This window comes from Suillus subaureus (assembly GCF_016647635.1).
Source record: "Suillus subaureus strain MN1 chromosome Unknown BJ212scaffold_9, whole genome shotgun sequence".
NCBI lineage: Eukaryota > Fungi > Basidiomycota > Agaricomycetes > Boletales > Suillaceae > Suillus > Suillus subaureus.
This window is the reverse complement of record NW_024538565.1, coordinates 20004-33846: the sequence shown is the minus strand read 5'-3', so window position 1 is coordinate 33846 and position 13843 is coordinate 20004. Positions and strand designations below refer to the sequence as shown.

Here is a 13843-nt window from a genome sequence, read left to right as displayed (position 1 = left end):
AGCCAGTCAGTTCATTCTTCTATTTCTTTCCCGATCTAAAGAAAAAGACCAATCAGATAAACCAAGATGAAGGTTTTACTCTACGCACTTCTTGATTCCGCCACCAGGAGCACCACCTGTCAAAATCATCGGAGTCCATCCTGATGAGGTGCTTTCAAGTTGAATACTCACCCTTGACGGCTGCAAATTGTAAAATCCCTCTGCTTAGAGCATGTATTGTAGTTTGGCAAGTTAAAAGATACCTTTGTCCCTTGCGGCCTTCAGAGCAGCCTCATCGGCCTTCTTCTTCTCCTTGAAGGCCTTATCTTCTTCATCCTCATCCTTGTGTTCCTTCTTTGGTGCCTAGCAATTTCAAACGAGGTTTTAGCATGGTTCTTGAGGCGGTTAGATAACCAACCTTTAGAGGCTTCAGCTTTCCACCTTGTCTCGACATCGTTGAATCTGACAGACTGCAGAAAGCACAGCTGATTGACCTGATTTGGCAGCACTTTGCCGATTCGCCACGGCATGCCATGCTGCAGTTATCCTCAGATATTTCATCCTCGTACTACGACCTGCTCTAATAGCACTGTGCATTTCATGTCAAATACCTATGATCACAACCTGAGGCCGCCTAAGGGTGATGAATTATAAGTATTGTCACAACCTCCACTCAAATACGTCCCGTGGCTGGTCTCGGCGGTCCCGCACCGGTCGCAGCTGCAAAGAGTACTAACCACAGTACTTCTGAACTGTTTTGGATGAATGGATGGTTGCATTTTTCCACCAGTTGTCACAACGAAAACGCTCAACTTGAACAATAAGTTAATAACATTTTGCGAATCCGCCCTGCAGGGCCTCCGGGTCAGTTCAAGGTTCCAGGGCCTACATAGGTCCAGGTACATTACATAATCTTCAATTGAAGATAGACACCTTCCATTTGCATATACAATGGGTTTTCTAGACAACGTCGAACAAAAGGATGTGGAGTGATTATGATTGCAATATATGACCTGGGTGCCAGCTTCACTCTCTCATCTTCATTGAACTCCCTCGACTGCGTCGAGCCCTTTGTCGCGAGCGACGTCTCAATTATTTCTGTTTCTTCGTCACTCACTTTCAGCTCGAGCAAGGCACTCGACAGTGTTTTAACATTACTCATTTCACGCAGGCCTTCAAGTTATCTAAACATGTTATTTGTTAACGTCATTTCAACCATCATACTGGCAGGTTCAGTTGTGGCCATCCCCTATCGTGTCCCACCCCGTCAAAGTAAGCGGGATGTCAACCCTGCGCTAGTCCCATCCTTCGGTTGGCAATCTGGTGTTAATCCAGATGGTGAGTACAAAAATAACATTGAGCTTCGACATCGTGCACTAACATGTTTCTAAAGGCACCGGAAACTGTGACGGTGCTGTGAACGGCACTAATGGGAAACCTATCCTAGTGCCTTGCCAATGCCCGCCAAATTCAACGTTCTTCCTTTCTGTGAGCCTTCCGGTCAAGGATAGTGTTGCCTACTGCTGACTACGGACTTCTATGGTAGAATCTTAATAAAAACGTGGCGGCGGGCTTTGTGACGACAAACCCCACCGTAAAGCTATCTTTCCCAACAGACAATAGCACTGCATCTCAGCTTGCTCGTTTAAATGCAGCAGCGGTTACCTTGCAAAACCTTGAAGGTCCCGGTGTTGGTTGCCCAATTTCTTCTACCACTTTTTCTGCACAGGGGAAAGCGATCAGTGCAGAGACCTCTACCAATGGGTCTTCAACCACACCCGCAGATTGCGGTGTCCCAACGAGCACTTCTGGCATGAGCACCGCCGTCCCAACAAGTGTCACTTCAACCAACACTTCCGTTTCGCCCACTGATGAGCAGATTGCCACTCTGGCTCCGCCACTTGGATGGCAAGCTGGAATCAACCCAGACGGTAAGCAGTGATTTTTGAACGCCTGCTAATATATAAGAAGCTTACATATAAATATTATTAGGTACTGGTAATTGTGATGGTGCCGTCAATGGTACAAACGGGAAACCAATACTCATACCCTGTCAATGTCCCCCTGATCAGGCGCACTATATCGCGGTAAGCTGTTCATTTCATATTCAAATGCTCTCAGGGAATAACATTCTTTTAGAACCTGACTGCTAATATTCGCGCCGGCCATGTCATCCTCAATCCCACGGTGCAAATCACATTTCCAACCGACAATACTACAGCCTCGCAAAATGCGCGTTTGAATGCTGCTGCTGTTACAATACAGAACTTAAATGGTGCTGGCAAGGGCTGTCCGATCGTGTCTACCACGTTCAGTGCACAACAGAAGGCAATTAATGCCGAAAGCACTTCTTAAGTGATTATTCTGGAGATCAACGTCTTTGGCACCCAGCGGTTCCAGAAACCGCTGTATCGGTTTTTTCGTCCATGTTGTAGCAAATAGCAACTTTTCGTTATCGTCGTACGATCATCTTGTTTGTGTGTTGGCCAGAAAAAAATTAGGGAATATTGGAGTCTACAGCTTCCGAACTCCGCTCCGAGCCAAATGTTATGGATAGTGATCACTCTCAGTTTGAGCCGAACTTACTACTAGTCAAGGCGCCACAGGTCATGGGTGGCACCAGAGAATGGCGTGTCGAGATTTCTCAAAAATGGGATGTGCGTTCTTGCCTCAACTCCTTTGGGATGCAGTACAACGTGCAAGTTGTTGATGCGTCGCTGCGATTCAGGTTCTCGGACCTTTCCCCATCCACGCCAGGGAACAACACTTCCTTTCTCCTGCGTTTCCCCTTGACTGTGGGCAATCATATTGATTGTATACTATGAACTTGAGCTAATCTGCCATGGATTTTGAAGTGTCTAAGAATATAGATTTGACCCGCACCTATCCATCTGCCTATGCTGATGGCGGATATGTCTCTTGGTCAGAAGCCAGCTCAGATGAAGACGGAAATCTCAAGGTGTCTCATCCCAATATTCGGTGGGAGCAGCTTCGTGCGACCGAGGGATGGGCAGCACTGCAGCATCACAACGTCCTCCGGACGTATCTCACCGTCTATCCTCCAGATTCTAAGCAAGAGAGGACCGAGGCTGATCCACGCCTGCGTGTCGAGTGCCTCCAGGGCGCATATTTCTCCATCTTACCAGGTGACGAGACAACTTGGACAACACATGTCTCGGAATGGCACATGGGGAATGTTTACGCTCTCGAGCGTGCCCCTGTACAGTTCGTCTCATTCCCAACATCTCCTTGTAGAGCCAAAGCCACCCGATATCAAGTGGTTCTTTGTGGATCTTACGAGGTGATCCGACTTCTCGAAGACTTGGAACGTTATCTGAGTTCTCCACTATCAATAGATAAGACTCTTTGGTGACCCTCGGTCATACAACTCAGAACATCCAATTCTGAGCATCAATTTTACTATCTCAATTGATACCCCTCCATCACTTGGAACATCATCTTATCTGGCGACACCAGTCTTACATGCACCTGCTCACGATGTCATACCAGACTTCATCTATGGCCGACCGTTCTCCTCAACGCTAGGAATTGGGCTTCGAAATGTTGATTTTTGCCGTAACACTAAATCAATATCAGGATGGTGGACAGTAGTGTCTGCTGCAATTCCACCTTGTGCGGGGCTGGGGCTTTCATTATGCAACCTTTTAACGGGAATACGGCTCGCCCCGACTCAAACACATACACTAACGCTGGAGTTCCAACCCGATTCGGGATCGATCCCCACCGATATTACAGAGCTTCCGGTCGACATTACAATCTCTCCCTTCCACGATGAATCTGCATGCAGTGATGTTGATGAGCAACGAATATTTAGAGTCAATGTTCCTATCAGACACATTCCCATGTGGACTTCTGTCAGTTTCACTGCCATCAGAGCGACGTACAATTTAGGCTTCAGCAATCCAACCATATTCTTGGTACTCCCCCCTCGATATCCCAAAAAAGAAGGTGAAGTGGGGCTGAAAGAGCCAATTCTAGCGTTGCGTATGTTATAGTCTACATCTGATGACTCCCAGTTTTCTTGGACGCTGACTTTCTTTTCCATTCAACATTTCTAGATGGCGCAGGTGTCGACATTGTCAACCAAACATTCTGGGCAGACAGCCTCCCCCGACAAGACAAGGCATGGGTGATCATTCCGTCTGGTCGAACTTCCTGGGTAATTCACATTCAGTGCCTATTTTAGTGATTTTATTGATGGACGGCAGGGCCTCGATTGGCATGGTCCTTCTGCTGCTGATGCTTTTGCCGCGGTGACAGCCCTGCACGATATCCTACGTAAAGGATTCGTAGACTGGGTTTATCCTCGAGACACAGAGCTTATTGTCATGGGTCATTCGAATGGGGGGCAAGGAGCATGGTACGTAGCAAGTAGATGGCCGGACAAGGTGAAAGCCGGTGTGTTTGACAGATTATATCTGAGGTTATAATTAATATGATGGTGAAACACAGTCGTGGCCGCTGCGGGATATATCAAGTCGCAGGCATATGTCCCATGGACGATGTCGAGGTATCATGAAATTTCGTTTCTATGCCATAGGGCTGACCAACCTTTTGGCAGATTCGCCCACTTCGTTGACCCAGCGCTCCGAGCTGTTCTAGAAACATCGCTCCTGCCAGATGACAATGACCTGTTCCTTTCAAATCTCGCTCACACGCCTGTGCTCGCAATACATGGGTGCGTCTAGTAATGATTCCTTCGCGATGAGGCTGTTCAACCACCGATCAGTGGTGCGGATGATAATGTCCCGCCGTGGCACACTCGTGAGGCAGTGAGTGTCCTCAAGGAATGGAATCCAGATGCAGACGTCACGTATGTATTTATACTGGTTTTTGGTCCCCGATGACGGCTCGTTAATGCATTGAAGGTACTACGAGGAGCCTGGTCAGCCTCACTGGTGGTTCGAGGTGCTTAAAAATACTCGTGTTCAGGCGTTTCTTGACCGCGTTTCTTGTTCTTCGTACGACGCGCCAAAAACTAAATGTCGTAAGTTCACACTTACTGTTGCTGTCCCTGCAGAGAGCGGGCCAATGGGAGGTTGGCGGGTGCACGCCCTCGAGGTGCCCGGGAGGTCTGTGGCACTCTCCTCTTATCTCATACACGAGCTTGACGCAACGACAATTTGTCCCAGGCTCGGTCGTTTGGAAGTATGCGAAGATGACAAAGGAGGAGTGAATGTCAAGGCCTCGAACATCAGTGTTATTTCCATCGACCTAAGCAAGGCTTCTGTCAGTGAATTTGTGATCAACAATCAGAGTATTGCGCATGCCAGTGCCAAAGCTGGAACAATCTGGCTCGAGCAAGGCAACTCAACCGGTTGGAAGGTAATATCTTCTTGTGTATCTTGATATCTGGACGTCCTTTATGGTCTGTCGAAATAGGCCGTGGATTCTTATGTGGAGGACTTCCAACAACCGTACGGACGTGCTCAGGCTATTCTCAGCGCAGACAGAATCATCGATATCGTGATTCCATCGCTACATCACTCCTCCGAGCTGTCTGTGGCCTTGCGGATTACTCACAACCTACGAACTTACCATCTGCTTGATGCGCGAATACTTTCTGCACATGAAGCAGAAAACGGTCTGGCATGCGGGGGTAATATGGTTGTCATTGGTTGCGCAGACTCTTTGCTTGTTAAAGATCTTCTAAGGCGCAGTCAGAGTGAATGGTCTCACGAAGGAGGAGCTTGGGTTTTGAACGACAAAAAGTTCGACAACCCCACTTCTGGTGGGTCGAATCGACGTGGAAAGCCTGAAAGACACTGAAAGTTGACTTGCAGGTTTACTTTTCCTTGTCAAGAGAACATCAAATACTGCAAACACTGCGCTTGTTTCTGCAATCATCTGACCTTGGCGGACTCGAGCGTGCGCTACGATTATTCCCCATCCGCACAGGTGTCTTGGTACCTGACTGGTTGGTAGTTGATGAGAGAGCAGATAGGATCGGGGCAGGTGGCACAGAGGGAGCCGGGTAAGTTCTGGTTCATATATGAGACTTCTGACTGAGACATGCTTGCAGTGTTTGGGGATCAGCTAGCAGGTCAAACAATGGAAAGTGGGGATTCAACGCCCGTATGTCATGGCTTAATTAGCATAGAATGCCCATAGGTGTACATAGTATTGTAAACGTAAGGGATTTTTAAAGGGCGTTATAAACATCAACAAGCCAGAGGTGTGTCTACAAGGTTGTGCAGAAGGTTTGCTATAATCAAAGTTCATGTTACACCTTGTTCAACACTTGAAAACGGTGAAAGGTTGTTACAATACAGTGAGTGCAGTTAGAGGACAAGGAAAAAAACCCAAAGAAACAAATATGCGCAACAGATAGCAGGAACAAAGACGGAATGAGTCTATGGCTGATAGATGGACCTCGCGACCTGCAATGTTTGTTGAGTAAAGGTTTCAACTAAACAGCGGGGTGCCTTACGCTCTCAAGCAACATGGTGACTTCGGGTGCGACGCGAATGAACTCCTTGTTCCAGAACTCGTACTTCAAATTGCGGAGTAACTCAATGAAGGTGACCAAGGCACCCCAGGGATGAGGACGATGCACGATGAAGCGCTCCAAAAGGACGCGAGTCATCACTTCACGGAAGCGATCATCCTTCACCTCTACAAAGAGGTAGAGAAGTAAAGAGCTGAACCAGTGGGTATGGGCATTAGGATATCGCAGATGGAGAACCATGGAGCTCAAGAGGTGGTGTTGTCCTACATATCGCGTCGATTTATGTCATATAAACTAGTGAATTCATTGAACTCACCTTCAACATCTAAATTAGCAGCAAGATACTGTAAAGCAACGACGCCAGGGTCGCTCGCGACAAACACAGAGGAGCCACTCCTCGCCTTGGCCTGAGCAACTGACGATACTCCGATGTACATGACAAGGGAGTTTATCAGTGACAGGTTGTACGACTCGGTTGAACCCTCTGGCATGCCGGGTAGCCTCAAGCGATCTTTGAGTGTTGTAAGGAATGAAGGGGTTCCACGATTAAGGAGGTATTGATCGAGGTTGTTGCGGAGGTCAGCGCTTTTGAGACCTGAAGCAAAGTCTGATAGAATGGGTGGTATCGGTCCCATTTCGGGAATCGAGTCAAATTTGATGTTGCGTAGATGGGGGTCAGGAAGGATGATAGACATAGGGAACGCGCTGAGGATGATGTTGCGAAGCTGGATGCAACGCGGGGGGATGGCATCACAGAGACTAAAGTAGTATTCGCTAAGGAACTCTGGGAAATCATGTAGAAGGACGAGGAGGAGTCGGAGGGAGCCGCGATACAGATCACGAGATGCGAGTTGGAGATCAGCCTCCTTCAAGAACGGAGCCAGAAACTTAAAGAGGGAAAGAAGGAGCTTGTGGAACGCGGACCACCCCTAACAGAACCATCAAAAAAAAGTTCTCCAAAATTGAAGGGCAAATCTCACCTCACGGTTTTCAGATAGCAGTAATTTTGGCATGAAGAGCCGATGCGAAACAAGACAGAGCCAAGAGAACGCGAACCCAGGGAAGTAGGTGGGTTGCAGAGAACTGAGAGTGTCACTGCACGATTGTGAGCAATAACAAAAACAATAACTGAAAATTAATTTACCTGATGGCGATCAGCAAAGAGAAATAAGCTGAGCCTAGATGTTCCGCGATGGAGTGCAGGTCACTAATGAGACTGGAGAAGAATCTGAAGAATGGCTTCTGTTGGAAGAGAACGCCTTGTTCTTCGTGCATGTTCGCCAGAACGAGGACAAATATCGACAGAATCTTAGTGAGGTAATGAACCTTCGCCTGGTCGTTGTCGATTCCAGAAGCGTCGCCATGATACTTGATGATATAGACAATCAATCGCGACATCGCATCAAGAACTTGGAAAGCGTATTCGAACTCCCCGTTTGCCATGCATTTGATGTAGCTGTTCACACTTGCCTCCGCACACACGCGGAAGAAGAATGAAGAGATATCCTCGACCTTCAAAATTCCCTGCTTCGTGAGCTGGGAGATGAAGGGGACGAAAGCCTTCTCCGGGGAGTGAGACCTCTGGAAGATGGAAACCCATTGCTGGAACCAGCTGAACAACTTTTCCCTGAGCTGCTCGGTTTCTGGCTTGACTGAGGGCTGGCGGACCACCATGCCCTCTGTCGTGGGTCTGCGAATGACTCGAAGGTCATCCAGGAGACGATTCACCCTAGTACACTGGTCAATACGCTAGCCCACTGAATTCGGTCACAACGTACTCTTCATTAGCATCGCCAGCCTGTGCCAACTGTCCAAGAACTTCGATAGAGTATGTCAACTGGCTTTGGGAAGCGATTGGGGGGTCACTTGATAAACATTCGCGAATCAGACCTGCCGCGAAGTTTTGCAAACTGGGGCGAGGATCAGTGAACAAATTCTTCGCCAGCTGTTGATCCTGAAGCGAAGTGCTGACAAGACCGCTGCGTAGCAGAGTCGCAGTGACAGGGATGTTGAGTTTGCGCTGAAGCGATGTGAGCGGTGCGTATGCATAAGAGGAGCTTAGGACTAACCTCATCCTCCGCATAGAGCAGCCATGTAATAGCCTCTTTAGCGACGTCCTCAAACGTGCGGCACAACTGGTCCAATAAAGCAACAAAAATTTCTCTGCCAAGCTGAGAGCTTGTCTTGTACAGGAGCTGAACAATCTTCTGAGACATGTGGAGGGGTGTGCGGTTATGATCGATAGAACTCGCTGCGACAAACAGGATCTGCCGAACAAGGTGACGAAGATCATGATTGGGAGGAAGGGCGGCCAGTGATTGGATGGGCAACTGGATGATTAGGCCCTCCAGGTCCCTCAGGATAGTCTGCACGTAATGATCAGGTTTCCGACAGTGTAAAATGGAAGGCACGCTTACAGTAAAACGTTCCATTGCTTCCTGGTGGGACATCGTATGGGACGTGATGGCTGGCTCTGAGGCAGGCGAAGCGGCGTAGAGGGCCGGATTCAGATGTTCATTGCGAGCATACGACACCGTCGAACTTGGCCGACTCATCGATGCACCACGCTTTGAGTCCAGGGCTGGATTGAAATGAAATGTCAAGATGAGCCACATTGAGACAAATAATAAATGTACCAAAATCCTCATAGACCGCTGCTTGATGGGGTTGCAGTCCTGTCGGCTTGATACGCAGAGGATCTGGAAGACTGGCGGAGAAGTTTGAGGGGGGAGCTGCAGGATCCCAAAATGCCTGTCCGCTCCGATGCTGTTGGAAAGTAGAAATCAGCTGCAGTTTAGTAATAAATGCCAAGCAATATACCTCGCGGTAGCGGCGACGAGCCTCGTATGAAGCGGCAAAACCCTCATCTACATCGGTCACTGCTCGCTCCATAGCAGCTTTTTCAATCGCTGCACAGGCAACGTCCACATTATCTTGCACAAGAATGGTCAGGACTTGCTCAGATATGGTTTGCTGGAGCGTTGTAAGCAATTGTCCAATATCCCACATGTGTCAACCGCTTACATCATTAAACCCGTGATCCACCAGAGAAGAACGCAAGTGACCTCCGAGATTACTTTTCAAAGGCTCCTTACAGGTGACCAGTGCGAGACTCCCAGCAAGCTTCTGCGCCATCAGGTGCCCAGCCTTACGCAACTTCTCCTCGTTAGGCTCCGTGGCAAAGTCCTTGGCAACAAGCTCGCGGGTCGAGATACCAGCAATCGTCACAGACCTCTCAACAACTGGAATGATAATCTGGCGGATACCTCAGATCATGGGACAGAAATGAACATCGAGTCACTTACCTCCCGGACAGCATGGTCGACAGCAACCTGCACTGCACGCTTAAAGGAGTGATTGCCGTTGTAAGGTGCAAGTTGCGCGCTGACCACGACACTCGTGCCCAAGCTCGAGAGAATTGATTCAATATGGGCCCCTACAGCACGTTGAGGCTCAGCTGTAGGTGTAGGTCCAATTGGCATGACCTGGGTTTCACCCTGCATATGAGTAGGATCAAACCCGTTCATCGGCATCGAGTCTATATCGGTGACATATTCGGGTATGGCAGGTCCTGTATCGCCAGCAGTGGCCCTGTGACGCACAACGTTCATAATCTCGATGGTGGCGAGGTCGATATCGAGGCCCTTGCACAGCATCTCGATCTCAAACTTCAAGTTCAACTTGATTTCACCGTAATGGTAGAACTCGGCCAGTAGAGTTATGACCGCCATCAGCCAAGGGTTGGGTGGCTTGAAGACCTTGGATTTAGAGCAAGGCTCGAGGGTTTTGCAAATGAAGGGAATGGCGACAATAAGACGTCCATGGTCAAAGCCCTCCATGAGAAGGTCCTTGAAGGCAAGATTCTTGTGACGTATCGGCTTGTCACGAGCAAGCGTGATGGTCCCAAGCCATGACGCGATATTCTTCAGCACCAAACGCTCCGAGGTGATCTGCATCGTCTTCTCGCTGTTCAACACCGTTGCTGCTTTAGCAAATGTCTCCTGCAAGATATACTTCGACAAAACCCGTTTGTCAAGCGCGTCGAGGAAACGCAGATACAACTGGTGGTTGTTAGGCTCGCTGCTGATACGCTGGTCTACCAGATAATTAGCGAACCACCTCGAAAAGGCATCGTCAAACTGCTCCTTCATCTCCAATAGCTTGGCATCGAAGTTACTGGGCGCAAGGTTGTTCACAATGAACAGAATCTTGTCGGAGACTTCCTCCGGAGGCTCGACGATCTCCACATCAAACTTATCAGGGTGGATGGAAGTAAATACAGGCGCAGGGTCAGCCGTAAGACCAGCAGAGATACCGCGCATATCAGCGTTACTGCGCGATCCGTCGCCACCAACAGCGATAGCACGGTGAATGACGGCCGTTAGATCAGGGCGAACCTCCATAAGATGGGGAATTCTGAGAAGAGCCTGACACAGAGGCTGCCACTCAGCAAGGCGAGTTTCGAAGCGGGAGAGGGCTTGAAGACCAAACTTAAAAAGATTGGTATCGGGAGGACAGTTGAGGGCGTCGACGACGTAACGGATGGCAATTCCGAGAGGTACTGAATCTACGAGATCGTGATGAATGATAGAGCCAAATAGATATCCAGTCATGGCAAGCTCGCGAGCGGGGTAGTAGGATTGGAAGAATTTGTATTCGTCGAAGAGGAAGTGGAGCATGCAGGAGAAAATCTCGTGGTCACGAGTATCGGAAGAGACTTTGCTGCGTTGGAGAAGGGCGATGACCTCATCGATAGAGGTCTGTTCGTCATACATGTGCTTGTAAATGGCGTCAACCTCACTCTCGATCTCCGCTGAGTAATTGACGACAGTCAACCCAGGATCGATATCGCTACCGGGGATGAGGCTCATAAGACGAGGGTGAACCTGCAAACAGGAGTTGCGAACTTCGAGACAGTAGTCAATATCATCCCGAGGCATTTTGGCAGAACTACAAACAGATAAGTAAGGGACAAGAAAAAAAAGCAAATCAGAAGGCATGGACACTCACTTATTACGGAGAATACGCAGGAATATAGTGATGGTGTTGGGATTTAGGGACAGCGTACGACTATCGACAGCGGGATCCGACATTCTTGCCACCTTCTCACTCTCCATTTTGACTTCCAAAAATGCGACCATGGCGCGTAAGAACTCTGCTCCATGTTGGTTAACGTTATCGGCCAACCACTTGTCGAGGTTCAGGTATTCTCGGCGCGATGCCAGCGAGGCGACATCTAGGGCAAATGCAAAGGGCCGAACATCGAGCAAGCTCTCCAGAATCTGATCCCATTTATAGTCATCATGAGCGCCTTGAGGCTCACTTTGGCTTACCTTGAGGTCCTGAGCTACGTCCAGGATCCTCGAGATATTGAGAGGATTTTCCTCATAGAAGTCGCGGAATGCATCGGTCAGATAGGTCGGTTCGATCTGCCATAGACGCATGAAGACAAGCTGGTGGTTAGGATGTCCGGCAAGGAACATGGCTAGAAGTTTCCGAGAGTATTCCACGCGTATTTCGTTCCAGTTCGCATCCTTGACGCTATTAGAAAAGAAGCATGTGAAAATAGAGAAATAACTTACTGGCACTTGCAGTAGACCCATTTGTACCAATTCAGCGCTGATCTTCAGTGCCTTGTCGAGCATATCCCTAACACATGAGCGAATTTCGGCACTGTCCGAGTCTGCGAGTCGTACGAGAACCTCGAAGACATCCAACGAATTCCAAGTGTGGCTCTGTACGTTTGCTGCAAGGGATTTGATGGTAGGGCTCGCAACTGCGACGTCATCCACTGTAACGATCCTCCTGCCTGGCAAAGATACAAAATTGAAAGTATCCGCAGGTAGTGAGAGCAATGCATCAAGAAGTTTCAGTTGATATAATGAGTTGGACCATGTCCCCCAGAAACCAATCACAGCATGAGGATCGGCGTCACGTGGGCAGTTAAGCAGAATGGCGATCAGAAGCTTTAAGGTAGCAGTATCCACCCCATGACGGTCAGGTAGATCGAATGCCTTAATGACATTCGCCCAGTTCAAGGTAGTGTGCTAATCATGCACGTGAGTAAATGCAAATCTCGATCAAAGAAACCCTTACAAAGCTGCTCAATGCCCTCACCAAAGCTCCGACATCACATAAAGTTGTACCCTCCGCGGCCAATCGAGCCAAATTGGACATGATCTCCACCAATTGCGCGTCTCGAGGAGGATTCGCGTCCGAAATCCCAAAGCGTTGAAGCAAAGCGCAAACAGTATCCGGATCGCTGGTGATATCAGGACCCAACTGAATCAGTGTCTGAACCAGAGAAGTCCCGGGAGGCAAGCTGCGCAAAAGGGTTCAAGTTAATAGTTGACGAAAGCGGCAAACACAATGCCCTGACCTTAACGTTGGGAAAATACGCTGCAGGATAGGAGCGACGATTTCGGGCCCATACTTTGCCTGCGCAGCGGCAATGAGCGCTTGACGCTGCGTGGAATCCAGGATTGGGGTGTCAGAGGTGGACTCGGAAAGAAGATTTGACATGAGTTTCGCAACTTGCTGAGGTGAAAGATCGGCGTGGTCGAACGAGGGGTGCTGGCAAAGTGCAAGTACTGCTATTTCAAAGTCGTGTCGTATAAGAGACATTGCTTGGGCGGCAAGTTCCTTCCTTGTGGGCGAAGAGACGATGGCAGAGGTCAGGACAAGTCTCTCCAAAGGACGTAAAGCCACCCGATCAACGAATCGCACGAGATCAAAGTGCCTGAATGCGTCCCCTTCGCCCTTGTCTATGCCCTCACGAAAACGGTCAGCGAGGAAAGGGTCGCGCGCGAGTCGTTGAGTTTCTTGAACGAGAAGCCGAAAAGTCAATGCAGTGGAAGTATCAAAAGCTGATGGAGGCGCTGAAGATGCTAGTCTGCCTTGGGAGTGAACAATCAGGCGACGAATAAAATGGAGGTATGTGTCAAGCCCGTGCTGCTCAGAAAGCTAAAAAGGAGTTCCCGTGAAAATAGGAATGATTCAGTGATACAAGAACAGCTTTTTTGATACTGATAATCCTCACCGAACGGATTTCAAGCTGATTGCGGTCAAAATTGTCTTCTGTGAGGGTTGAAAGAAGGAAGACGATTTGAGCCTTTACAATTGTATGTATATTAGCGTTTGGAGGATTATCCATCGCCGAAGACCTGGCTGTAGTCTCCGGACGTCGCGAGACGATCCCACCAGCGGACGCCGTTTTTGAGAATGGAAGTAAGAAAATATAGAAAGCACGTAGGCCGAGTCCAACAGCGAACACACCAGCCCGGTGGCAACTCGTCCTCGCTGCCAACACACAAATCCGGGTGCTATTTTGAAGCTCCGATTAAATATACTTGATTCTGAATCAATTATTATTTTACCCAATAATTCGAGTGTTGA

At 48.8% G+C, this 13843-nt stretch overlaps 4 protein-coding genes across 4 annotated transcripts; 2 read left to right on the top strand and 2 right to left on the bottom strand.

The window, feature by feature from the left end:
- Nucleotides 1–19: 19 nt before the first annotated feature.
- On the bottom strand, nt 20–433 carry BJ212DRAFT_1478714 (translation machinery associated TMA7; the record flags this gene model as incomplete). The annotated part of the gene is made up of 5 exons (XM_041339746.1): nt 20–35; nt 89–116; nt 172–180; nt 243–342; nt 398–433. 5 exons carry the CDS (start codon nt 431–433, stop codon nt 20–22), a joined length of 189 nt encoding a protein of 62 aa, XP_041195013.1.
- Nucleotides 434–907: 474 nt separating this feature from the next.
- Nucleotides 908–2549, top strand: BJ212DRAFT_1341184 (uncharacterized protein). The gene is made up of 5 exons (XM_041335132.1): nt 908–1317; nt 1373–1467; nt 1526–1910; nt 1972–2066; nt 2119–2549. The coding sequence occupies exons 1-5, from the start codon at nt 975–977 to the stop codon at nt 2332–2334; spliced, it is 1134 nt and encodes a 377-aa protein (XP_041195012.1). The 5' UTR covers nt 908–974; the 3' UTR covers nt 2335–2549.
- Nucleotides 2550–2588: 39 nt separating this feature from the next.
- Nucleotides 2589–6095, top strand: BJ212DRAFT_1445932 (uncharacterized protein; the record flags this gene model as incomplete). Its single annotated transcript, XM_041338167.1, has 14 exons — nt 2589–2636; nt 2708–2774; nt 2835–3280; nt 3336–3984; nt 4059–4159; nt 4209–4398; nt 4453–4510; nt 4562–4678; nt 4730–4813; nt 4869–5072; nt 5133–5325; nt 5404–5731; nt 5806–5974; nt 6044–6095. The coding sequence occupies 14 exons, from the start codon at nt 2589–2591 to the stop codon at nt 6093–6095; spliced, it is 2706 nt and encodes a 901-aa protein (XP_041195011.1).
- Nucleotides 6066–13742, bottom strand: BJ212DRAFT_1341162 (Not1-domain-containing protein). The gene is made up of 18 exons (XM_041335131.1): nt 13488–13742; nt 12828–13411; nt 12545–12770; nt 12031–12495; nt 11782–11982; nt 11459–11730; nt 9754–11398; nt 9473–9703; nt 9269–9421; nt 9085–9214; nt 8866–9029; nt 8518–8814; nt 8227–8468; nt 7593–8177; nt 7429–7543; nt 6765–7377; nt 6431–6711; nt 6066–6380 (listed from the first exon to the last, which is right to left on the bottom strand). Exons 1-18 carry the CDS (start codon nt 13599–13601, stop codon nt 6354–6356), a joined length of 6345 nt encoding a protein of 2114 aa, XP_041195010.1. The 5' UTR covers nt 13602–13742; the 3' UTR covers nt 6066–6353.
- Nucleotides 13743–13843: the final 101 nt, after the last annotated feature.

Bases quoted from the DNA above. Each gene is read 5' to 3' on its own strand.
- BJ212DRAFT_1341184 (XM_041335132.1), top strand. From the start codon at position 975: ATGATTGCAATATATGACCTGGGTGCCAGCTTCACTCTCTCATCTTCA. The intron at 1,468-1,525 runs GTGAGCCTTCCG...CTTCTATGGTAG, and splicing joins ATTCAACGTTCTTCCTTTCT to AATCTTAATAAAAACGTGGC. The intron at 1,911-1,971 runs GTAAGCAGTGAT...AAATATTATTAG, and splicing joins AGCTGGAATCAACCCAGACG to GTACTGGTAATTGTGATGGT.
- BJ212DRAFT_1341162 (XM_041335131.1), bottom strand. From the start codon at position 13,601: ATGGATAATCCTCCAAACGCTAATATACATACAATTGTAAAGGCTCAA. The intron at 12,771-12,827 runs GTCAGGGCATTG...CCTTTTGCGCAG, and splicing joins CGTATTTTCCCAACGTTAAG to CTTGCCTCCCGGGACTTCTC. The intron at 11,983-12,030 runs GTAAGTTATTTC...AATAGCGTCAAG, and splicing joins TGGGTCTACTGCAAGTGCCA to GATGCGAACTGGAACGAAAT.